This window comes from Mercenaria mercenaria, chromosome 13 (assembly GCF_021730395.1).
Source record: "Mercenaria mercenaria strain notata chromosome 13, MADL_Memer_1, whole genome shotgun sequence".
Classification (NCBI taxonomy): domain Eukaryota; kingdom Metazoa; phylum Mollusca; class Bivalvia; order Venerida; family Veneridae; genus Mercenaria; species Mercenaria mercenaria.
Genome location: NC_069373.1, coordinates 41,713,089 through 41,739,190, shown reverse-complemented (window position 1 = coordinate 41,739,190; position 26,102 = coordinate 41,713,089). Strand labels below are relative to the sequence as shown.

Here is a 26,102-nt window from a genome sequence, read left to right as displayed (position 1 = left end):
CATAAATACTGGGATTTATTTAAACTATCGCCAAATGTATCAGTCCAACAGTTGCATTCCTCTAGACCCGTGTTAGCATACAAACGTGGTAAAAATCTTAAAGACTTCCTTGTAAAGTCTAGATATTCTGCAATGCCCCCTACCCCCATCAGCGCCCGTTCCAGCAAATGCTACCGACCTAGATGTACACATTGTAGCAAAATAGTAGAAACTGATGAATTCGTTAGTTCTTCTAATTCTTCTATGTATAAACTTAGATTTAATACAGACTGCACATCATCAAATGTCATTTATGTCATAACTTGTAAAAAATGCAACATGCAATATGTGGGTCAAACACGACAACAGGTTTCTAAACGTATGAACAGTCATAAATTTGACATTAACAATTTCAGCGATCCAGCATATGCTAGCGGTGTGGCTGCCCATTTCAACAGTACTCATCACAATTTAGATGATTTCAGTTTTTTACCAATTGACATTGTTGATAATGATTTAGATAGGTTATTACGTGAAACGTCCTGGATTCACCGGTTAAATACCGTGCACCCGTCTGGCATGAACACCAGCGTATTGTTTACTATGTGATTACAGTTACCAAGTAACATTTAATAGGGTCTTATATACTAACTTTTTCATAATATCCCTACAGGTAAAATATTTTCACTGTATAGCATTGTTTTTAATATATTTTCTAACTTTAAAATAATATTAACAATTTTTGTAGAAGTTAAGAATATATCGGCTCTATTTTCCAGCATTTTGATATTTTATTGCCGTTTTATTACCTCCCCTTATTACTGCTTCAAGGTTCCCTTTTCCGCCGTTTGACTGCATTTTGTCTTTAATCGTATTTTAATGAAAGTTTTTAATTTTTTGTTTGTTTCTGTAATTATATATGTGCGGTTAGCTTTTAAATTAATGTTATTTTACTATTTATATAATTATAAGTAGATCAATCGTTAATTCTCGCTTATGCTTCACATGTATACTTCAAAATTTGTCATGTAGATATGTTGGGTTTTATTTTTTCTCTGCTTCATATTGAAGAAATATGTTTTCGATAAATACCCGCCGTATCATTATGATCCGTATCTATATGTACATTAATACAAATATATTCTATATTTGCGCTTTTTGTCACGTTGACGTACGCGTCCAAACGGACGTGACGTCGTTTGTTTTGTAAGTTGTTATTTCTGACGAAGACATAAAGGTCGAAACTAGTACAGAATGTGTTGTCTTGGTATTTTTAAATCCTTTTGATCTATAGAACTGCATTTAAAATCATGAGTTTTTCAAATGTGCTATCAGACAGTGGACACCATATTTCCAGCAGTGCTAAAAAGTATTTCTAGTGCAGCTGATGATGCTACAAGGTGTAAGTATCTCAGAAGCCTCTAGGAAATTTTCCTTTGTTCAAATTCCACTGAATTCTAATGGATTTGATTATAATTTATGCTGGGTAGTGCTAAATACTCTTTTAGTTTCATTGTGTGTACTGTACAGGTGTTTTTATTTCTGCCAATACTCTTGGTACTGGACTGCAGTGTCCGTTATTTTGCATTTATATACAGTCAAACCTGTGTTAAAGACCACCTCTGAACAGAGACCACCTGACTCTAAAGACCACATATTGGGTTTCCCATTTTAACATTTACAGTGCATTTTAACCTGTGAATAAAGACCACCTCCCAATAAAGACCACATTTTGGCTCTCCCAAGGGTGGTCTTTATAGACAGGTTTGACTGTATTTATATTTCCAGCAGCACCCTCTGGTTGCACCCTCTGGTTGCACCCTCTGGTACTTCAAAATTTGATAAAATGTGTATAAAACATATAGACTGTTTGATATTATTATATCAACTATAATCGCTTAATATAATTAAGTATTGATCACTTTCATAGGTTTTCTCACCTTACACTGATAATTAGCAACCACCATTCTGTATTTGTAAAGGGGTAACAATGCCTTGCACCTACTTTCAGATAATGTATAAGCTCTCAGGCAACATGATAATTATGATAATAGGCAACTTAAAATGAATTCTGATATGACTAGCATTGTGCTTAAATCATCACAACCATATTATGCTGATATCACGTCAACGTGGTATTTAGCGCCATATATGAGTCCAGAAATAATGCTTTCAAATTTGATAAAATGTTTTAGTTAAAAATATACTTAAAATGAAATGTCACAATTTAGCACAACTGCCTTGATTTATTTACAGAAATAATGCTTTCAAATTTGATCAAATGTTTTACTTAAAAATATACTTAAAATGAAATGTCACAATTTAGCACAACTGCCTTGATTTATTTACAGAAAGACTGAGTTGGTTATTCACTGTGTAAAATAATTAGCCATCATTTCATTTGCACTCTAATGGCACAACCTATCATTTGATACCATACATGCGTGAAGAAACAGTTCTATCATATTTGATCTAAATTTCACAACTTTTAAACTTCATACGAAATAACTGCACTCGCGCTGCACCTTTGTGAAACTATTACGCCTGATGGATGTATAACCGTCTATCATGTACAAATGAAGTTAAAACACAGTTTAGCTATACAGTATTTCTTTAATTAATTGTTATAAAAGCTAAACCAGTCAAATATATATGTAACCTAAATGTAATTACTAATTAGTTATCAGAAAGTCATGATTAAACAGAATTTTGACATGTAATCAATTACTGGTACATTTAGATTACAACTAATCAAACAAGAGATGTCTCAGATGACAGTGCACTGGACTATCTGAAGTCCTTCCACCTCATACAAAAGCTTTAACAAAAATTTCTAAGTAGAAAAAGGGGCATAATTTTGCTATGTAAGCCAGAGTTATGAAACTTGCCAAGATGCCAAAGATGTGAGGAAAATCTGAAAACATTTGGTCTAATAATTCCTGAGAAACTGATATGATGATGCTTACAAGCAAAATTGCCTTAAAAGGGGCACACATGTGGCTAGAGTAATATAACTTGCCACATGAGGTTATCTCATGATGCCGAAGACATGTATTAAGTTTGAAAACATTTGGCTTAAGGCTAATAGTTCCTGAGAAACCTGCTTACATGCAAAACTTTAACCTGAAATTTTAAGTTAAATTTTTGACAAAATAAAAGCTAGTTTTGTAACTTTTCCTTGGCGGTAATCTCATGATGCCAAAGATATAAAAATGTATGAAGTTTGAAAGCACTTAGCCAAGTAGTTTGAGAAACATGCTTACATGCAAAACTTTAAACTGACTTGGATGTGGACACCCAAATGCTGATGGAAGGGTGACTACAAAACTTCAAAAGCTCTAATATTTGAAAAATTTTGATAATTCAGCTTAAAATGTCATAAAATGTTTTTTTTTTTTACATGTGTCTGACTACGCTAAAAAGAAAGAAAATACAGGGTTTGAGAAACAAATGAAAATATTATTATGGCCTATATGTGTCTCAATTGAAAAGTCACAGGATGATGATCATTAACCTTTAATCTTTGTATCAGTATAATTTATAAGTGCATCATAAACTTTACTTCCACGGGCACACCAATCATAAAATCTTAACTTTGTAAAGTTTGTATTTAATCATTGATGAACACTTTGTACTAAAAATAAAATTCTACTCTTTCTAAACAGATTCAACATTTTTTATAAATATAAATAAATTACAAAGTCACAATAACCATACAAGCTATTGCAGTGTCTGCATGAAATGGATCCTTGCCGGTCCACTATGTGGGGGAAATTTGGCCATATTGGTTAAAATAAAGAAAATTCAAACCAAAATAACAAAGTTTTTGGTTTGTGTGTCGTACAGTACTGCAGAACAAAATGGTTCGGAGAGCTTTCTGTGTAAGTTTACATAATGTACATGTACTAACAACTGTAAAAAATATATCTTACTACTTTTTTGCAGGAATTTTTTGTCAGATACAGGGGAAAAAAAAATAATATACTTTCCGCAAAAGAGAATATAGGAGCCAAAGGGAAAATCTACTTCATTGAATAGTATTACTCTTTCCCTATTTTCATGTTGGGCTCAGTTATTGTTTCAAGCTTTTTTCCCATAAAAAGACATCAAAATTTTTTTTTAAAGTAACTAAAGTACAACACAGATACTGCGAAATCATTTAATTTTGTGGGCAAGAAATTTCATGTTCTGGTCAAAACGGTAATTCCGTGGGGATATGAATTCGTGGATTTCAACTTCTGAACACAAAATCAATGGGAATTTTCCTTGTTCATTGGGATTAAATTTCGTTCATTGACTGAACCACGAATCCACGAAAATTAGTCCCCCACGAATATTAATGATTTCACAGTAGTCATCATCAATACACTATAAAACTAGAGCCATTATTAAAGACAATTAACACCCCCAAATGCCTTTTTGACATCGGAAATGTCAATGATGTGATCTACACCTTTGACTTTCAAGTGTGACCTTGATCTTGAACCTAGAGATCTGGGAAAAACAATTATAACGTTAACAACTGTTCCCAGTTTTATTTAAATCCTTCTAGCGGTTAAGAAGATATTGGGCAAACATGGAGTATAGCCTATTTGATCTTTAACCTCATAGTGTGGCCTTGACCTTGGACCTTCTGATCTGGCTCCGGCGTGCTCCTTGCATGTTGTCTTGATGAGTTTAACAACTGATGCTTATTTTACGAAAATCTCTCATGATGTGAATAAGATGATACAAGGCAAACATGATTTTTAAGCTCTGAACATGTGACCTTGTCCTTGAACCTAGTGACCTAGGTCATATGCTTAGCACTTGATGCTTGTTTTTTAGAAAATCTTTCAGACACTTTAGAAAGACATGAAGGTAAGCTATTTGACCTTTGACCTCCAAGCCTGACCTTGACCTTGGACCTGGTGATCTGGCTTAAATTGCTATTAATAGTTATATGAAATTTTTCCCAGTGCTTTCGAACTAAAGAAGATATCAGAGCTGACATGAAGTTTAGCTCCTTCAAGTGTTACCTTGACCTTGTAAGTTTGGCTGAGTGATCTGCACAGTATTTTGGTGAAGTAAAAATTTGCTGCTAGTTTTATGAAAATCTAAGCAGTTTAGACAATATAAAGCAGACACAAACTAAGCTTTTTGACCTTTGACCTCCAACAGTGACCTTGACCTTTTGACCTGTTGACCAGGATTGTGCGTTCTGCGTGTTTTTCTGATGAGGTTAACAACTGATGCTGATTTTATGAAAATCTCCTCAGCGGTTAAGAAGATGATGAAGCAGACATGATAGACTGCTGGACGGACAGACCAACATGGTGTGATTCCATTTTAGCCCCCATATAATTTGTGTCTGGGTGTAAAACAGAAGTTTGACTCCATTACAGCCCCAATATGATTTGTGTCTGGGTGTAACACAGAAGAAATCTGTTAAATATTTGAATCTGTAAGCAAAATCCACACAAGAATTTCTTTGTTTGCAATACAATTTAATTTGAAAATGAAACTAGTATTTGTATAGCCTGACTATCAGCACAGGCTCTGCTGTAAGCAGGTATGTATATTATTTCAGAAATATTCAGTTACTCCTCGTTCTAACTGGTAGAGGGGGGGGGGGGGGGGGGGGGGGGTTAACGTCGCACCAACACATTTTAGGTCATATGGTGACTTTCCAGCTTTGATGGTGGAGGAAGACCCCAGGTGCCCCCCATGCAATATTTCATCATGAGCGGGCACCTGGGTAGAACCACCGATCTTCCGTAAGCCAGCTGGATGGCTTCCTCACATGAAGAATTCAACACCCCGAGTGAGGCTTGAACCCACATCGATGAGGGGCAAGTGATTTGAAGTCAGCGACCTTAACCACTCGGCCACGGAGGCCCCTCGTTTTAGTGGGTCAACAGTGTTACTGTACTTATAAAACAGACTGGCCCGCTTTATAGGTTGGTCAGGGCTACGGATATGATATGTATTGTCTTTTGTCATTATTTTGAGCATGGATCCCCTTCAAATTGGAACCATCCATGTTTACAAACATGTTTATTTTATGAGGAGTACAACTCGTATAAATGGGTCAACCATGTTGTTGTACTTATAAAATAGACTGGCCCGGTTTATAGGTTGGTCAGGGCTACGGATATGTATTGTATTTTGCCATAGGAATATTTCTATAAAATGCTTCTTCCCCTTCCGTTTGGATCCGTCCATGTTTACAAACACGTTTGTTTATTTTATGGACTGCACATCAAGTTTACTCACAACACAGTATGTACAGTTCGTTTTCGTAAACATCGTGTTTGTAAACATTAAAAATTTCGTTTTGTAACCTTAACTCAGGTTTCCATATTAGAAAGGTTAGTTTGTAAGTAGAGAAATTTTGGGTTGTAAACGTTTAAACACAGATGACCTAGTAATCCAACTGTATAGACTTACCCTAAGCCTTCCTACACAAGAGAAACAATCTGTTTATAGAGCGAAATTTTTGAGTGAACACCGTTTGTCAATCCTAATCCTGTCTATGTTATATCAGTGCAATGGAAAAGTAAGCCATCTATGTTAAATACTATGTAGGATAACACAGTCATTTGAATTTCTCATATTTCTATATATTTTTCCCATACTTTGACGCATATATATGGGTAGCAGGGATTGTTCTCTTTCCATCTGTAGCTTTTTCAACAGATTTTACCTAGTGGAATTTTGTAGGTTTTGTCTGTTTGTTGACAAATTTCACAACAAAAAAATGTCACATTTTCCCCAGGGCATTAACTGATTTGATCTATACATAGTTTTCTTTTCAGATTGCTAATCCACATGTGTATTAATAATGCAAGATTCATGCCTACAGGTAAAAGATGCATGGTCTGCATGTCATCTAAGCCTACAATAAAGTCTTAGCAGAGTTTTCTCCATTTTTTCCAAATATTTTGTGTGTGTATGTTCGGGTTTAACGTCTTTTTCAACAATTTTTCAGTCATATAAACAACAGTGTCTACTTGTAGCAGTGAGCACAATGCCCAACTTTATAGTGTGCCTCACTGGAATATCAGGCCGTAGACATGTGGCATGATACCCCACTCAGTCACATTATACTGACACTGGATTGACCAGTCCTAGCACTATCCCCTTAATGCTGAGCGCCAAGCGAGGAATCCAAATATTTTACCAGGGATCTTTTTTTTTCAGCTCAAATAACTCTTTTTCAGAAAAAGATAATATTATTTTAAATATTTTTTCAGACCGAGAACTTTGATGTAGTTAACTACACATATCTAAAATAGGCAGTGCCTACTTGAAGTTTGTATTTTTAGTTCCACTGCCTACAGTATGACACTTCCACTGCCTACAGTATGACACTACATAAAACACTGCAACATACCTCACATTCAACTAACTTAAGTCATTACGATTGATAAGTAATTAAAAATTTTGCTTAAAACCTTTGACTTACCTTAAACAAAATGCCTACAACTGACTTATCCTGCCACACCTACTTTTTCTTATCGCTTTTTTTTCCTTTAAATAATTTCCTAGAAACCCCAATACACTGCCAACAGACAGGAGTCACAGACTTTAACTGTGCGATACAGGAGTCACAGATTTTAACTGCAGTACTGGTATATAATACAGAGCTCTACACCAATATCGGTTTCTGTCACGTTTCAAATCACGAGATTATGTTTAGTACACCTGTCCTGATCAGCTATGTTATTATATTCTTACCCGTAAATGGTCTGATTTAAAGGTAGTTAAAGCCGGGTACCAATGTTAAGTCTAAATATAGATTGACCTGAGGCCAAACAAACAATATACAGCATTAAATAGTCAAGGTATAAATTTAAGTAAACAAAAGACATACTTGAAGTCAAAGAAGTCTAAAATCTAAAATGAATGGTTCTCCAGTTTATGTTGCTGACAACAGATCTATCTAAATTAAATTAAGCTTGCATTAATAAATGATACATTTAATAGATCCTACTTAAAAAAAAAACAACAATTACCCAATCATAAATGTGTTAGCCTTATCCTGGGTTATATAAGCTATATACATGTACAATGTGCTTAAAAATATATATAAGTTTAAGATGACATAGCTTATTCTATGATAACTATATTATTATATGATACAAATGTAATTAAGAATTGCTTAAAACTTTTTGCAAAATATTATGTTTTCTAGAATTTTTTAGTGCATTGACTATTGAGTCCTAAAATAAAGAAACATTTTACTAAGTTTAAATATGATATGGTGTGGAATTTCAAAAAAAAGAAAAAAATCATGTTTTTTCTTTTCAACACAAAACAGTTTTAAAGAAACTAAAGCTGCATTAACAGATCTTTACCACCTTGGCCCTAGCTCCACTTTTGGGGATAAAGTAAAGTGGAGAGAGGGCCAGGGCCCACAGGTACAGGTACCGGTAGGTGAATTGCATGGCATTTTGAAGGAAAAGTTGGGTAAAGGGTAATTTTAAAAAGTGGATTTTTTTATAAATTTTAAATAGTTCAAAAAGCATATTGCATTACTGTCTGTTGTTTACAAAATGTAAAGGTGAACACAGTTATATACTTGGAGATTTAACTGGAAAACAATTATTTAAAAAAAGAAAATGAGCTGAGAGTGCAGATCTATGGATTGCGGGGTTATGAGTTCAATCCCTGGGTGTGGCATATGTTCTCTGTGACGATTTGATTAAAAAACCGTGTCTGAAATCAATTGTCCTGCACCTCTGATAATTCATGTGGGGAAGTTGGCAGTTACTTGCAGAAAACAGGTTTGTACTGGTACAGAATCCAGGAATACTGGTTAGGTTAACTGCCAGCCGTAAATGAAATACCGTTGAAAAATGGCATTAAACCCAGAACAAACAAACAAACAAATATATATCCAGGACAAAGGAGGTGTGCCATTATTTGCATACTGGAAATGAATGAATAACTATTAACAAGTGGAACATGATGGCCCTAGATCGCTCACCTGAGGCTAGCGAGTGTGCAACTTTAGAAGAGGACCATAATACACTCTAGGAGTCGAAAATTCCAAAGGCAGCAGAAGTTGATTACATGAATTATTGTGATAGATGACAAACAATTCAAATTCTATACTAGTATTCTTCTTAGGTCTTTAAAATTTGGTGGAAAAAATACACACAGACTAAGGGTGTTCTGGAAAGGTCTCTTTAAAATGGTCATCTGTATTCAGTGGTTCAAGAAAAGTAGTTGTTTAAAGGTATTTAAATATTAAGCTCTAGTAGGCCTCAAAGGGGCCACCATTTGAACATGTTTGGAAGAGAATCTTAAAAATAATGCTACAGACCAAATTTGGTGAAGATCCATTCAGTGGTTCATGACAAAAAGCTGTTTAAAGGTATTTCTAGTTTTAGCTCTAACTGGGGCCTGGAGGTGCCCAAACCTGAACAAAATTTGGAGGGGTCCTTATAATGATGCTACAGACTAAATTTGATGAAGATCCTTCAAGCAGTTCATGAGAAGAAGTCATTTAAAGGTTTTTCTACTCACAGCTCTAGGGGCCTCTAAACAGGGCCAGGCACCAAAATTTGAAAAGACTTGGAGAGGGCCTTATACTGATGCTATTGATCAAGTTGATGAAGAGCAGTCAAGCAGTGACAAAGTAAATAAACATGTACGTTAATTACACCTCTCTATTCTGCATCTATATATTGAATGAACACATTTTATACAACAATTATCTTAAAGAATTCATTTGAAGATAATTTGTTACAATTATGTGACTCTTAACTACATGAAATCAATAATGATGATAGCTGGTGATATATTTCCATTATTCTTGGAAATTTATTCAAAAGGGCCATTTGTCCACATTGTGTATCAATTACTTGAACAGCATACGCTACATAAAGTGAAGTACAGTGGGTCCATATCATATGCCATGATAAGGGTCTATAGTTTATTCAAATATAAAGAATTAAAATAATTAAAAAGAAAAATGTTTTTTTCTCCAAGTTTCCGTCCGCCAGCTACTTCTTTAATACCTGTTTTACCAGAAAATCTGTTTTAATGGGAGTAGAACACAAAACTTAACACGTGACCATACCGGCATTGAACCGCACTTTGGATAAAATCACGCGTGATGTAAACAAATGAAATAGGACTCAGAAGAGATGATATTTTAAATATATATTGAGAAATTCCCAGAAAAACGTGATATACACCAAGCGTTGGTTTGCCCACTCTACATCCGTTAAAGTCCAGGTGAGAGAAGCTTTTGCCGATAATAATTTGTTATATATTTATAACTTACAAGTATGTGGTTGTAATTTATTTGTAGAAGCTTTTAAAAAATGGCTGTTTAGTCATGACATTCATATAGCCATGATCGTTTCTTAGTAATGTGCCAGTTGTCAATTTAAAGATTGCCAAGCACAACAGGAAAATCATATAAACTCAAACTGAAGTCTAGTGATGAAAGTTAGCACAGTGTAGTCGTTCGCGGTATTCTCGTGTCATTGGTAATTTTGTGTTATTTCTGTTTTGCACTGTAGCGCCATCTGAACATTGTTTACAAAGAACCGACTACCTACTTTCATTTTCAGTTCAAATTTTAATCAATTTATCCAGAATGCATAGAATTTTGGTTGAGCATACTTTCAAAATAGTTGAAATACTTAAATTTCTATCCAATTAAACCAAAATCCTGTATTTTTCATTGTTAACATTGTTTTCGCCAACAGGGCTCACACTGGCCTCCAAAAAATTATAGCCAACTTTTTAACCTATGAAAAAATAATAGACAAAACTGATGCGTATCTTTGCGTGCAATTTTTATAAAAATAACAAGAGCTGTCTGATGACAGCGCGCTCGACTATTTGAAGAATTGATTGAAGAACGGGGTCAAAATATTTCCATAGATTTCAGACAAAAGAAAAAAATGAATTAAACAAAAAAATGTTCCTGTATTTGTGGATTTCGATTAGTCTTGCAATAAATGGCAAATATGTTAAGTTATATGTCAGGCAAAATATGGACTTGTATGAAAAATTTAACTAATTTCTTAGTCCAAAAAGGGCCATAATTCAGTAAAAATAGTTGACAGAGTTATGTACTCTTGCCTACAGATGGAAATCATGTTGATAAACCAAGTGTTGAAAGTTTAAAAGTCATATGTCAAATAGTCTTGACAAAACATGGACATATACAAAACAGAACCAATTTCCAAGTTCAAAAAGGGCCATAATTCAGCCAAAGAAGATGACAGAGTTATGTACTCTTGCCTATTGATAGAGACTATTATACTGAACAAGTTATAAAAGTTTCAAAGCTATATGTCAAACACTTTACACAAAATATAAACTGGTACGAAAAACTTAACCAAGATTTCTAAGTCAAAAGGGGCCATAATTCAGCCAAAATGCTTGATGGAGTTATGTACTCTTGCCTACAACGGGACATGGTGATGGTAAACAAGCATTGAAAGTTTCAAAGCTTTATCTCAAAAGACTTTGTCAAAATGTAGACTGGTACGAAAAACTTAACCAAGATTTCTAAGTCAAAAAGGGGCCATAATTCAACCAAAATGCTTGATGGAGTTATGTACTCTTGCCTATAACTGGACATGGTGATGGTAAACATGTGTTGAAAGTTTCAAAGCTTTATCTCAAAAGACTTTGTCAAAATGTGGACTGGTACGAAAAACTTAACCAGGGTGTGACGCCGACGCCGTTGTGAGTAGGATAGCTCTACTTATTCTTCGAATAGTTGAGCTAAAAATAATAGATTTCAACATGTATATTTTCTAAATTGCTTTATAAAGTAGTAGGCCACAACTGGGGGTGTGGGAATCAGGGATTCAGGAAAAATACCTCCTAATATTGGTGGTGGGGTCCCACTATAAATATGTTTAAAATGCTATATTCTGATGGATTTTGAAGGCATTCACAGGGCACGTATTTAGTTTGTGTAAGGCAGCTGAAATGGTTGATACTGAGTGACATTATGGACTGGACAATGGCTCAATTAGCTCCATTCATGCACACACAATATTGGCACAGTTGCACACAATGGAAAGTTTACCGAGTCTTTGAGAATCATTCATGTTTATACTTTTTCTTTATACATATCAAAAGTGTTTTCATGATTCTTTTGATCAAAACTGCAATTAAATTGCTCGAAAAGTACAAAACAATCGGGTCGCAAAAATGCGTGGTATTTGGCATCTTTGCACACTACTGAATTACAGCTTTTGTCAACAAGTTTTTAATGCTTTAATCAATAAATACACTAACTTTTAAGTGTTTTAGAATGTTTTTACTTACGCTAATGACGGTATCCAAGCAAATTTATTTGTAGATTTTTTTTAGCTTGCCCGTATTGGCCATATTTCTAAAAATAGAAACAAGACCCGATAATTACATTTAGTGTGCAAAACAAACATTTATTATGCCAGAATTGTCTTGGTAAGAAAAATAAACTTAAAAATATCTGGCCTGTATTCATCAAATTCGCGTTTTTTTCAAATCTTGAAAATTCGAAAAAAAAAGATTTTTTTCACTTCGAACAATTTCATTTCAGATTAAAAACACATAATGAGAGTATAGATCTGACCTAGATTCTGATTAAAGATATTTTGAAATGTTCGACAGTTATGTCAGTTTATAATATAATTGACGCGTGTTTGGAATACAACGAGGTAATAAACAGTCCGCTCTACTGATTTTCTACACTACTGTCACTAGCTGATCGTGGGTTACTGTCTCACTTGGCATAATTATTTATGTAGCTTTTGAATAAAATAATCGCCAGTTGCTGTCGCCAAAATGAAAAAATATTTGTCATTTAAATAAAATAATCGCAAATGGCGATAATGGCGACTGACAGCGTGAGCCCTGACCAATTTTTTGTTTATGACGTCTGTTGTAATAGGCCCGATTTGGAGGAACAACGATCCCACAATGCCCCGCTTCCCTTTACTTCCCGCCTTGGTACCATAATTTCCGAAACGGTCACATACAAAGGTTCAAAGGTCAGGGTTCTCAGAAGGGACAGCTCTTTCAGGTGCACAGAGTAAATTGTCAAGAACTGGATGTGGAACATTTCACATAATTTTACCAATATTATTATAATTGAACTGTTATTTTTACAAACAGACATAGTGTTCCTAAGTGTTCCGGAAATAAACAAATATAGTGGTATGTAACCTAAAAGTAATTCTACAACTACAACAAGTTGAACAACATCTTTAATGCGAAAATACCAAGGACATATAAAATCAAAATGGTAGAAAGTGTACATGTGACATGTGGTTGTCAGGAGTATTTTAATTATATTTTTGTACACAGTGTACGAAATTCAGATTTGAATCCACTTGCCCGTTCGGGCTACAAGATAGGAAATTTTCCAAGCCCAACACCGATTTCACTAGCCCGAACTTTAACACCATAAAATACTTAATTTTTGCACCATATATAGCATTTTGTTTTACAGACATCTATGCATGCTTGAAGGAATAAAAATAGACATATATGTTTGCCATGTTTTCGAACAATTTTAACTCTGAATACTCCAGTCCATATCAGCATCGCCAGAGTCCAAAATCATCGGACATGTCAATCCTTGCCAAACAAAATCTAACCTGAAACACCCGATTTATTTGGATCTGCACTCACCAGTTACTACTACTCGGACTGTTGACAATTTGCAAGATGTCAAAATGAGTGCCGAATACACACCGACATACACACGGTGACACACTGATAGCTTAATTTAAGCTCCGCCTACTTCAGGTACTTGTGAGAGTTTTGCGAGAAGTGTGAAAGCTAATCAAATTATCCGAGGTGATTGTATTCAGCCAATAAGCACTGCAGTTACGTCTTTGACACTTTACGTTTGATTGTCAACACATGCGAGTGGAAAAAACAACAATATTTCAATAAGCGTTCCTCAATCTGGACGATGCGTGATGCATTCTTGAACAATAAGCCTTTATTAATGGAGATCATATGAAATCACAATGCTATACTCGTTTAATTAGCATTGTAGTGATAGTAGGTTTATAGGTCACTTCCAACAGCCTTGCTGTTGGGTTAACCCTTTAGCGACGTGGTTGAGTGTCCGCCTACAGATCTCGAGGTCCGGGGTTCGAGCCCCAGTAGGGACCTTGGTATTTTCTCTCCCAGGGTTTACTTTAGCATGTTTTTTTTTCACATTAGGAAAATTGGTTGCCTGGTCGGGCTTGTCTCTATGGAAAATCGGTAGCCCGAGCTGAAATTTGGTAGCCACATACAAGCTATCGGACTACCGTGAATTTCGATCATTGCAAGCGCAGCCGCATGGGACAAATATTTACATATAAAAGACTAAAAGACTCTCTTTGTACACAATTTAAAAAAATGATAAAACAAAGACTGGCACTGAGCAAAAAAGTATAAAATACACAGAATGGCAACTGGCTGTAATCTCGCGTGATCTCGTGAATCGGCGTTATCTTATTAAAAACAAACATTGGCGAGCATGGAGTTACAATTTGTACCTTTAAAACTACATGTAAAATACATGTTAGCTTCTAAAACAACATTAGTTTAATGTGAAATAGTCTTAAGACACAAAGTCCACGTTTCTTACTATCAAAAGCAACATGGTCATACGGTGATAATTAATTTAGCGATGAATAATTGCTTTCGCATATAAAATGGCGCAAGGAGAACGCGTCACTTCCGGTAAACGAGATCTCATTCAGTCGTCACGGGATGTTGACGAGATTTGCTCTATATGCCTTACAAGTTGCCGATCTATTTATTTTTATAGCTCTTTGCACTGAGTGACTGACTGGCATTTTAGGAAGTGTTGATATTTTCTAGAACAGCCTTAAAGTAACATCGATATGAAAGCAATCACACTACTGGTTGAGGACCACCAAATCCGGACGACCACCAAACCGGACAGTTTCGTAGCAGCTAAATTTTGCTGTATTTTTAGCAATCTTTTATAAGTCAAACACACATTTGATTTTTTAACAATGATGTGGAATTATATCTGACAAAAATAACTTACTGAGGAGGAAATTTCATTTTTTGATTTCGTCATTCATACTGAAGCATGAAACTATCATGGGGGGATTTGGAAATCCGCACTGCATTTCTTACTATCATATAGCAGTTTTCCACACACAAAAATCTGAATAAAATTTATATCTTTCAGGCCAATAATGAATACTTTGACTCATTTTCACATTACATAGCAAAATGTCATCAGTTTAGAGGTTCCCATAAGTTGTAAAAAAAACTGTCCAGATATAGAGTCAGTGTACCCGGTTTCGCACTGTACGCGGTTTCGCACACCCAGTAAATTCATGTACTTTGTGAGAATAAAGCAGAAAATTCAACAATTCTTTGTTATTATTTCACGAAACTGAGTTATTTCCTACATAATTCGACACAAGGGGTCCTTCCCCACTGGAGCCTCATTCTGGTAAGTGCAGACGAAAACAATAACAATATCAATGGAGACCAGTAAGTAAGCTGAAAAATATTAAGTTTCATGAAAATAATGACTATGCAAACAACAGCAAGGTGCAAAATAAATTGAAAAATCACTATTCCATCATACAGGTAAGTATTTACCTACTACTTTACCTAAATGAAAAATATTTCAACAGTTATTGAAATTCTCCCAACCTGCAAAATGCCTTCAACTTGTTTGTTTGCTTTACGTTTTAATTAACACAGAGAACTTAATCGAATAATTAGACTTGTGGGAGTCTTTTGTGATTCAACAGCTTCTAAATATTGTTTTATTTTTGTTTCATGTATTCAGTTGTTTTAGCCTTTTCTGCTTTAGAGTAAAAACAGGGTTTGGTACCTAGCTTTCACTTTCACAACTGCTTTTAAATTTCACTTTCAGATGTTTTATTGGAAAATACATGTTTAAATTGAATTATATAAATGGTAAAAAAGGTAATTAATATTTTTCTGTTGAGTAACTGCATTGTTATCACCGAGTTCTATAAATAGCAGGGTGTGCGAAACCGGGTACACTTAAATGCAATAACTGGTCAAAATATGTTATCCAAATCAAGTACACTAAGAGGTATGACGTCATTGTAGTGGGAAGTGAAAGTAGCATGTTTCAAACCGAAATGAGTGCGTTTATTAAAACATATAGAGGTAAATTCAGATTTAATCATTTTTAGCTATAAATGGAAGGTATTCTTAGGAAATGTGTGCGAAACCTGGTACACTGACTCTAATCATATATGGTACTGCCAAGCAGTGAAAGTAAGTAGTTTAGTTGACCCTACATTCGGCCCTGGAAAGGGCATTAATCATTCGTTAGGGGTAAACAAATTAAGTCCTCTTCTTGCGGGTGCACCTAACTATGTTCATGTGAAATTTAACTGTTTTAATGAAAGAAATGAAAGAGAAAATAGCGAAAAACCTCTAAAAGTGTCCGGTTGGTGGCCCCCGACCAGTATGTTTAATTGATTTATCTTAATTTGGCAAGATATGTAAACAAGCACGTAAATATGCTGATGAAGTTTTAATACAAACCTTTCTTGTAAAAACAATTATTTGTCGTTTGTTTCGGTTTCGTTTGTGGGATCCATTCAGAGTTATCCGCCTCTGATTTGTCGATATTAATGTCTGGTAGGTCGTTATATACCGGACATGGTTGTATAAAGACCGTCTGGGTCTTATCTGACAGTGCTGGTTTTCCATTATCTTCAAATAAGAAATTACCTGTCATGGGTAGAGAATATTCAGAGGACATGGTAGGCCCTTAGAATTTAAATAAATTAAACAAATCCTCTGATCGTAAGTATTTTACCTCAAACATACAGTCAGAGGCTTATCAAAAACTGAATATTCATCAGTACCTGTATCTTTTAAGGATGGTAATGTCAAGATGGAAAACATAATAGTGACATCGAAAGGGGTAGAAAAACTTTTAATAGGACTAAATGTAAATAAAGCGATGGGACCTGATTCGTTACATCCAAGAGTGTTAAAAGAGCTCGGCCCAAGCATTGCAGATATTCTGGCACATCTATTTCAACAATCAATTAATGTAGGCAAAATACCGGATGACTGGAAAATGGCAAATATATGCCCATTATATAAAAAGAAGAATAAATCTTTACCCAGTAACTATCGCCCTGTATCATTGACTTGTATCTGTTGTAAAGTGCTAGAGCACATCATTTGTTCAAATTTGATGAAACATTTTGAAGCCCATAATATACTTAATAGTAGGCAACATGCATTTAGGAAACATCACAGTTGCGAAACTCAACTAGCAACAGTGATTAACGACTGGGCATATTCAGTAGACAGAAACAAACAAGTGGATATTTTTATTCTGGATTTTGAAAAAGCGTTCGATACCGTGCCTCACGAACTTCTAAAATCTAAAATGCATAAATACGGTGTAAGACCCAATATTTTAAATTGGATTGACTCATTTTTGGTAAATCGCAGTCAGTGTGTAATTGTTAACGGTGAATCATCAAAGGTATCATCAGTTCTATCTGGAGTACCACAGGGAACAGTGTTAGGACCCATTTTATTCTTAATACATATTAATGACATTTCTGATAATATTGCATCAAATATCAGGTTATTCGCAGATGATTGTGTGTGTTATCGGGAAATACTGACTGACAACGACTGCTTTGAATTACAAAAAGACATTGATAAATTAGGAGAGTGGGCAATAACATGGGGGATGAGATTTCAACCAGTGAAATGTAATATGATGACCTTATCTAGAAAAAAATCAATCATAAAATATCAATACACCCTTAAAAATACTCCCCTGGAATTTCTGAAGTCAATCAAATATTTGGGGGTTAATATAACATGTGATCTTACTTGGAATAAACATATTGAAGAAACGTGTAATAAAGCATACAGAACATTGGGATTATTAAGACGGAATCTACAGGCTTGTCCTCAGGATGTCAAACTTCAAGCGTATAAAGGTTTAATAAGACCAGTTTTAGAATATTCAAGTACAATTTGGGACCCACATCAACAATACTTACAAGAAAAAATCGAAGCGGTACAAAAACGATCAGCTAGATTCATCACGTCAAACTACAACTTCGACCCAGGAAGCATGACCGGAATTTTAAATGACTTAAAGCTAAAACCCCTAAAGGAAAGAAGAAAACAGAGTCGTCTAATTTTATTCTGTAAAGGTTTAAATAACACCGCGTCAGTACCAGTGGACCATCTAGTTAAACCTATACGTGTCACTAAAAACAAACACGAGGAACATTTTAACCTTATATATGCCAGGACAGACGTTTATAAGTATAGCTTCATACCTAATACACTACGCGATTGGAATTCTCTACCACGCGAACTCATTCAGAGCTACAGAACCTCAGAAAAACCAGTGGATTTATTTATTAGTTGTATTAAAAAGTTGGACTAATTATAAGTTCCCAACACTTGGCGCAGGCACGGTGAGAAAATGTCGATGAGATGTATCACCGTAAAATATCAAGATCAAGATCAAGAAGATCAAGATCAAAATACATTGAAGATATATAATTTGACTGAAAACCAGCCTAGCTGATGTCCCCACCCACACCCACACATCATAAAGTTTAAAATAAACACCAAAAATTGTATTATCTCCTGAATCTTTAAAAAAAATAATTAAGCATCCCTACCACCATTAAATACCAAAACAAGATCCCTTCCCATGAATTTTCAAAAACAACAGCGCTAAATAAGCATTCTCATTTGGCATTTAGCCCAGAAGCCTACTGCAAGATTTAACTCCAAGATATATTTAATAAAAAACAAAACCCGCCACCTGAATATAGACCGAGCTACCACAAAATGCCAAGTCTCCATGTAAATACCAATGACATAAAAAAGCTACTATATATATATGAAATCTTAACCCTCGTGGTGCATGCTAGCCAGCCAAGATCATGCTCAAAACACTTTTTTTGACAAAGGAACTATCACCAGTCTTGAAATTATCTTTCAGAAATCCATTGATGAGGGACATATACCTTCAAAATACAAAAATAAAAACGTAACCCCAATCTACACGAACAGGTCAGACCCAGCAAACTGCAGTCCCTTAACCAAGTACGTGTGTACTTTGCAAAGTCTGGACCATAATTCTATAGTATCCTCATCAATTACAAAACACTTTAACAGCCTTAGCATTCTGTACCATCTCCTGTGACCTCCGTGGTCGAGCAGTTAACGTCGCTGACTTCAAATCACGTACCCCTCACCGACGTCACCAGGGTTCGAGGCTCGCCCGGTGAGTTAAATTCTTCATCCGAGGAAGACATTCAGCTGGCTAACGGAAGGTCGGTGGTTCTAGTGTGTGTATATATATATATATATATATATATATATATAGTAGTAAATAAATTTGCTTTATCATGTTTATGTTCTATATAAAATTAACAATTATCTTCAGCCCGGAGGTGCTGCTTGATTACCTACATCATTTTTCAAGGTTTTAGGGCATTTTCAGTAATGCATGTCACTGCAGCAATTTTCCTCAAAAATAATTGTCGCGAATGTAAATATGACACTGAAAAATGATGAAGTGGGTGAAAATAAAAGTTATATATTGGTAAAATGTAAATGTTCTGCAGTATTTCAAAAGCGTTCTGCAGCAACGGTTTACCAACTTCTGCATACTAGTTTTGATGATTTATCAGAATATCTTGCAAACATCTTATGTCAATAAGTTTGTACAACTAGTCACTTTCAGAGTACTTACTTTTATGGATTTTAGCGAAATTATTTTTCGCCTAAAATGTGTGGGTTAGTCCCTTTAAACTCCAAAGTGTGAAAACATCAAATTATAAACCAATCAAACCTGATATTAGCTGTGGTGTGGACACTTGGCTTATACCCGAGAAAAAAACTCCTTAAATCTTTCCTTAACTTTCAAACATTCCGAGATGATAGAATGGACAGCCTGAGGCGGGGGTCACGGCCATTTATAGTAATTTTGCTTGTCAAGAACAAACAAATCTCAAAACTAATATGTAATATCTCATGAACCAGATTCTCCCTGAAAGGGGTCCGAGATAAATATATAGGTACCTACTCCTTGAAAGTGATGAGTTATGGCCATCCTGTCTACAATACGATGGCCGGTCGGAAAATATCCGGTCTTTCCATGCTCCTGTCCTTCCACGTGCAGCTACCTACACATATTATACATGACCAAAAAATACATTTTATCGCCTATAGATCTTATTTTATTCTTAATGAGAAGGCTTGAGTATTTAAACAAGGTAGGTGTTAGGGCTAGCATGAACTCTAAGCTAGAAGAGAGATGTGTAACAAAATCCATGCTTTTAGAGAGTGAAAAACCTTGCCACATTTTCAAAGGTTGCAGAGAAGTTTCTCTAAAGCTTGCGTATCCTGTTCAACCTTTCATAGCTGGGTTTCAAAGTTTATAGAGGACAAGACAAGCGTGAGGGACAAAGCCTTGGCCAGGGAGACCCGCTGAGGCAGTGCCTCTACAACGGTGGCGAATGTTGAGGTTTTTGTCAACAAAGATCACAGAGTGACATTGCAGGAGGTAGCTAATTAGTTTATGGTCAGTAAAGCGTTGGCACATCAGATTTTACACGCAAAATTAGGTAGCAAGGTATGTGCTAGTTGGATGCCAAAAAGTATCCAGGGTGACCATAGCAAAACAATAGGGCCATTTTAACCTTGATGAACATAAGTTTTTTTAACTGGGCGGGTGGGGAAATGTGTGTTCATTATGCTGAACCTGAAACAATAGCTCAGTCAAAGCAGTGGAAACGCGCTGCTTCCCTAACTCCCAAGAAGTTTAAGCTGTCTCCCTTTGCTAGCAAGGTTATGCTGGTTGTTTTATAGGATTCGCGTGGAATAATACTGGCTCATTTTATGCCAAAAGGTCAAACTGTCACTGCTAGATACTCTTCAGAAGTAATTTAGAAAAAAAATAAACTGAAGGAAAAACTGAAAAAATTGCGCTCCAGGCTAGCCCAGAAAAATTCTTTTGCATGATAATGCCCCTTCTCATACTACCTAATCTGCAGTAGAACTTATCAACTCCTTCAAGTGGCAACTGTTGTCCCACCCTCCGTTCAGCCCAGATTTTGCCCCAGCGACTTTTATTTGTTTCCAGAACGCTGGAAACGAATATGAGACCAGGGCGGCTTTGATTTCAGCTGAAAATCGGTAACTCAGCAGTAGGTCTACTCCATGGTTTGCAGAGAGGATACAAAAGTTCCCAACTAAGATGGCAAGTGAGTATAGACGTAGATGAGGAATACTTTAAAAAGTAAAATTAATTTTTGAAAAAATATTGAACGGTTTTTGAGAAAGAGCGAAATGTCCTGATATTTTCCGACTACCCCTCGCACTTAAAACATTATTATATGGTTACCAGTTGATTTCAGTCTACAGGAAATAACCTGGTTATCTGAGTTCCCGAAGTTCACATACAGTGAGAAGATTTTCTTGATAGGAAAAATGGTGCACATTTCATTACCTCTCACGAATATACTCAATCAAACCGAGGCTGCTATTATGTTGGTTGGTTGCGCTTTATGCGTCCAAGGGTCTTTTCAATATGTTATTGCTTATTGGTCGCATTTGTAAACTGTTACTCTCGCTGGCAAAATATATTCATACATTAAACTTCCATAAGGCTTTAAATTTTGTGTAAATAACAGATAAAGCAGCTGTCTAAATAGACGTTACGCAACAAGCAGAAAATGGGGGATGGGGGAGGTGTGGGGGGGGGGGGCGGGGGTGACAATCATCTTTGTACTTCTAATATTTCTCAAGAAACACAATAACCGATATATGATTCATTTTCAAACAGGATAAAAATGAAAATAAATACTGGCAACCATTCAAACCAAAACTAATAACAAGAATAAGATATGATCAATCTGTGAAAGTAATTGACAACAATTAGTAATAGCTACTGTGTTAAATGATTTTACTTCCTTCTCAGGGATGGAGACCACTTTTGCCCTTCCTGTTAGACATCAATGTTGACAATGTGAAAAGTGTTTAAAGATTTCCTAGATACTTGTCCAGTTTTTTTTTCTTTTTAATTTTGAAGTTTCTGTTAGTAATTGTATTCAAGTGAGACAGAATTTATAATATGACCCAGAAAAACACCACAATATGTAAAGTATGTAAAAGCCGTTAGTCACGCATTCAATATGAAGTTTAACTATAGTTTATATCTCACTTATTTATGATATTTACTTAATTCAAGTTGCCATGAAACGTAACTGTGAGACATGGTTGAACGAACAGAAATACATCAAGAGAAAAACAATTACATCTATCATTTTACTTGTCTCCTTGCATATCGTGACTAAATTAAGATTATTGTCCAGAAATAGAAGTTCCCTATCGGAAGCGGTATTTGTACCTAATTGCTGCAATAGGAACCGTACTTTTCTATAGAAACTAAACTAAAGGAGTTGCATATTATCCAAATAACCCACCATCTATATATCATGTTTCGCGCAAAAACGTATTTTTAAAATTTACACATAATCTTTAATTTGGGTCTAACGGCGAGATGAGCAGACAAAACTGACGGACATATCAAAGGTTGAAGAGGGATGGGGGATGGGGGATGGAGAAAACAGGTGAAACACCGGTAGAAAACTAATAAACGAATTACATTCAAAATGGTGTAAACAACTCTAGTACTACTGTTGTAAATATGTGTATATAATCAAGTAAAAATGCTTAGATGAAAATTTGTATAAAAATGCAATGTATTGGAGGAAGCAATGCTAGTAATAACTTTAACGAAGTTTGTGAAGAAAGTAGTTCACACTATGTTGCATGTAGAAAATTGCGACTTGGAACAACTTGGATATATTTTGTACCCTAATATGAAATAAATATTCTGTAATGCCGGACATTTTGACGTATGGAAACGTAACATCGCCACGAGTTTAAATTCGAAATCTTTAATATCTGAACTCCTTATTATGAAACTCATTTCACAGAAATGCGTTAAGAGTCCTGGATCATCATTTGTAAAACTTAATTTTTAGACACAAAAGAGGTATAATGATCAACAAAATTACGTGGTAAAGTTTCCGCGACATCAATAAGAAAAATGACGCCATGTCATTGTTTTAAGAAATGAAATGATTTTTCGGTGTTCATGCGAAATGAACGACAGAATAGGATCGGCAAATCCATGAATCTGGCACATCTGCCAGATGTGTTCAGCAGATTTCGAAGTACCTGCCTCCTACGTCCAGATGTGTTCAGCAGATTTCGAAGTACAGTCCTCCTACGTCCAGATGTGTTCAGCAGATTTCGAAGTACCGTCCTCCTACGTCCAGATGTGTTCAGTAGATTTCGAAGTACCTACCTCCTACGTCCAGATGTGTTCAGCAGATTTCGAAGTACCGTCCTCCTACGTCCAGATTTGTTCAGCAGATTTCGAATTACCATCCTCCTACGTCCAGATGTGTTCAGCAGATTTCGAAGTACCGTCCTCCTACGTCCAGATGTGTTCAGCAGATTTCGTAGTACCGTCCTCCTACATCCAGATATGTTCAGCAGATTTCGTAGTACCGTCCTCCTACGTCCAGATGTGTTCAGCAGATTTCGAAGTACCGTCTGTGTTCAACAGATTTCGAAGTACCGTCCTCCTACGTCCAGATGTGTTTAGCAGATTTCGAAATACCGTACTCTTACGTCCAGATGTGTTCAGCAGATTTCGTAGTACCGTTCTCATACGCTACCAAACTGTCTGTATTGATGGAGAGGTGTCAAACCCTGTTTTGATGAAATATAGTGTGCCACAGGGCTCAGTCCTTGGACCTAAGTTCTTTACCATGTACACAAAATCTGTTGGTGCAATTTGTGAGAATCATGGGCTCAATTATCATTTCTATGCTGATGATGGACAATTATATCTGTCATTTAAGCCAACAGAGTCTGTTACTAGAATTGAATCCCTACAACGAGTAGAACATTGTCTCAATGAAATAATCACCTGGATGAATAAAAACATGCTGAAACTGAATGCTGAAAAAACCGAAGTCATTGTCTTCATATCAAAACAAAATGAAAAACTCACTGATAACATTACAGTGAAAGTTGGCGAGTCTACCATAACACCGTCATCCAGCGTAAGAAATCTAGGCGCAATCCTTGATTCGAAAATGGACATGGAAAAGCATATAAATGCCGTATGTCGATCTTGTTATATACAGTTACGTCAGATACAACATATAAGGGACTACATTTCCTCCAATGCCACAAAGTCGCTAGTAAACTCCCTGGTTACCTCACGTCTCGATTACTGTAATGGTCTTTTGTATGGCATTCCGAGGTCTTGTTTAAACAAACTTCAGAACGTTCAAAATGCAGCTGCACGTATAATAACGAGAACACGCCGTAACGAGCACATAACACCTGTGCTTAAAGAACTACACTGGATTCCTGTACCATACAGGGTGGAGTTTAAGATCCTGATCCACACCTATAAAGCTCTTCAAGATCATGCCCCTACATCAAGGACATGCTTGATATATACAGACCTTCAAGAAATTTAAGATCACAAAATTCAAATTTACTTGTTGTGCAAAAATCACGTACTGTAAAATACGGTGACAGAAGTTTCCGACATGCTGCACCAAGACTGTGGAATGCTCTACCTAATGACATAAGAAACAATGGAACACTCTTATCATTCAAGAAATCATTAAAAACACATTTATTTGTAAAATACTATGGACAGTGACCATGCACATGCATGTGATAGTCCGACTGTGAATTTGTCAGCTTATGAATCTAAATTCTTTTCTTAATCTCGTTATGAATCGTATTTTAAACACTTCAGTGTTGTTTTCTGCGTAAACTGTTTTAGATGTAATTTGTGTTTAACCAGACAAACTGTGTTATTCGTGGTCATATACATGGATATATTGCAAGTGTGATATTGTTTTGACTTTCATGTAGTAAACTGTGTTTAGCATTTAATCATTTTAACTATTATTTAATGTTTTAAACACGTATCTTATCCGTATCATTGTTTTATTTTTGTAATTATCTATTGTGCATGTATGTTCATTCTATTGTTAAGCACTTTTGAACGTATATTCTTTTGTATGAAAAGAGTGCTATACAAATATGGTATAATAATAATAATAATAATACGTCCAGATGTGTTCATCAGATTTCGAAGTACCGTCTGTGATCAACAGATTTCGTAGTACCGTCCTCCTACGTCCAGATGTGTTCAGCAGATTTCGAAGTACCGTCAGTGTTCAACAGATTTCGAAGTACCTTCCTCCTACGTCCAGGTGTGTTTAGCAGATTTCGAAGTACCGTACTCTTACGTCCAGATGTGTTCAGCAGATTTCATAGTACCGTCCTCCTACGTCCAGATGTGTTCAGCAGATTTCGAAGTACCGTCTGTGTTCAACAGATTTCGTAGTACCATCCTCCTACGTCCAGATGTGTTCAGCAGATTTCGTAGTACCGTCGTCCTACGTCCAGATGTGTTCATCAGATTTCGAAGTACCGTCTGTGATCAACAGATTTCGTAGTACCGTCCTCCTACGTCCAGATGTGTTCAGCAGATTTCGAAGTACCGTCAGTGTTCAGCAGATTTCGAAGTACCGTCTTCCTACGTTAGAATGTGTTAAGCAGATAATGTCCTCCTACTGCAGCACTATTGTCAGTAAACATAAGTTCATATACTTCCGTGTCGGCCTTGACCAGCATCACTAAAACCCTTGGAGAATTTCGGTTTGTATTGATCTCCACTATTTCTAGACTGGGTATTGTTCATAACGGCACGCACAATTATATTTCATTTATACACCACTTGAATTTTAATTGTTCAACTTCCGCAAGAGTTTACTAGCTGTATCTTTGATATACTATTATTTGATTCGCAATTTAAGATAGCTAGCTATATTAGACAGTGCAAATTTCTTCACTGTAATAGGACAAACTGTGTTCAAAGTAGATCTATGGAAATGGAAATTATTTAAGAAGTAAGCATTTTCAATTTACAAATAAATTCATATTGGTTATATAATATTAACTACATGTAATGCGGATGTACTATGTAACATGTACAAAGTAAATAGTCCGTTATACAGATAAAGTTTAATCATGTATGA

The 26,102-nt window shown here is 35.6% G+C and overlaps 2 protein-coding genes across 5 annotated transcripts in view; one reads left to right on the top strand and one right to left on the bottom strand.

Moving 5' to 3' along the window:
• The window catches only part of LOC123528619 (phospholipid-transporting ATPase ABCA3-like), a 95,699-nt gene extending 79,113 nt beyond the window's left edge, over positions 1–16,586 (bottom strand). For 2 of the 4 annotated variants that reach the window (XM_045308465.2, XM_045308468.2), the window contains exon 1: positions 16,498–16,586. The gene's annotated coding sequence lies outside the window, so the exon portion shown is untranslated. Of the gene's footprint in view, positions 1–7,426; positions 7,641–12,267; positions 12,335–16,497 lie in introns of those variants that run through there. The other 2 variants (XM_045308467.2, XM_045308466.2) reach the window with 2 other exon arrangements.
• A 6,569-nt stretch (positions 16,587–23,155) lies between these two features.
• LOC128547724 (putative proline-rich protein 21) lies at positions 23,156–23,635 on the top strand. Its single transcript, XM_053520837.1, has one exon. It carries the CDS (start codon positions 23,156–23,158, stop codon positions 23,633–23,635), a length of 480 nt encoding a protein of 159 aa, XP_053376812.1.
• Positions 23,636–26,102: the final 2,467 nt, after the last annotated feature.

What these genes read in the sequence shown, in the direction of transcription:
- LOC128547724 (XM_053520837.1), top strand. Translation starts at nt 23,156, where the DNA reads ATGAATCTGGCACATCTGCCAGATGTGTTCAGCAGATTTCGAAGTACC.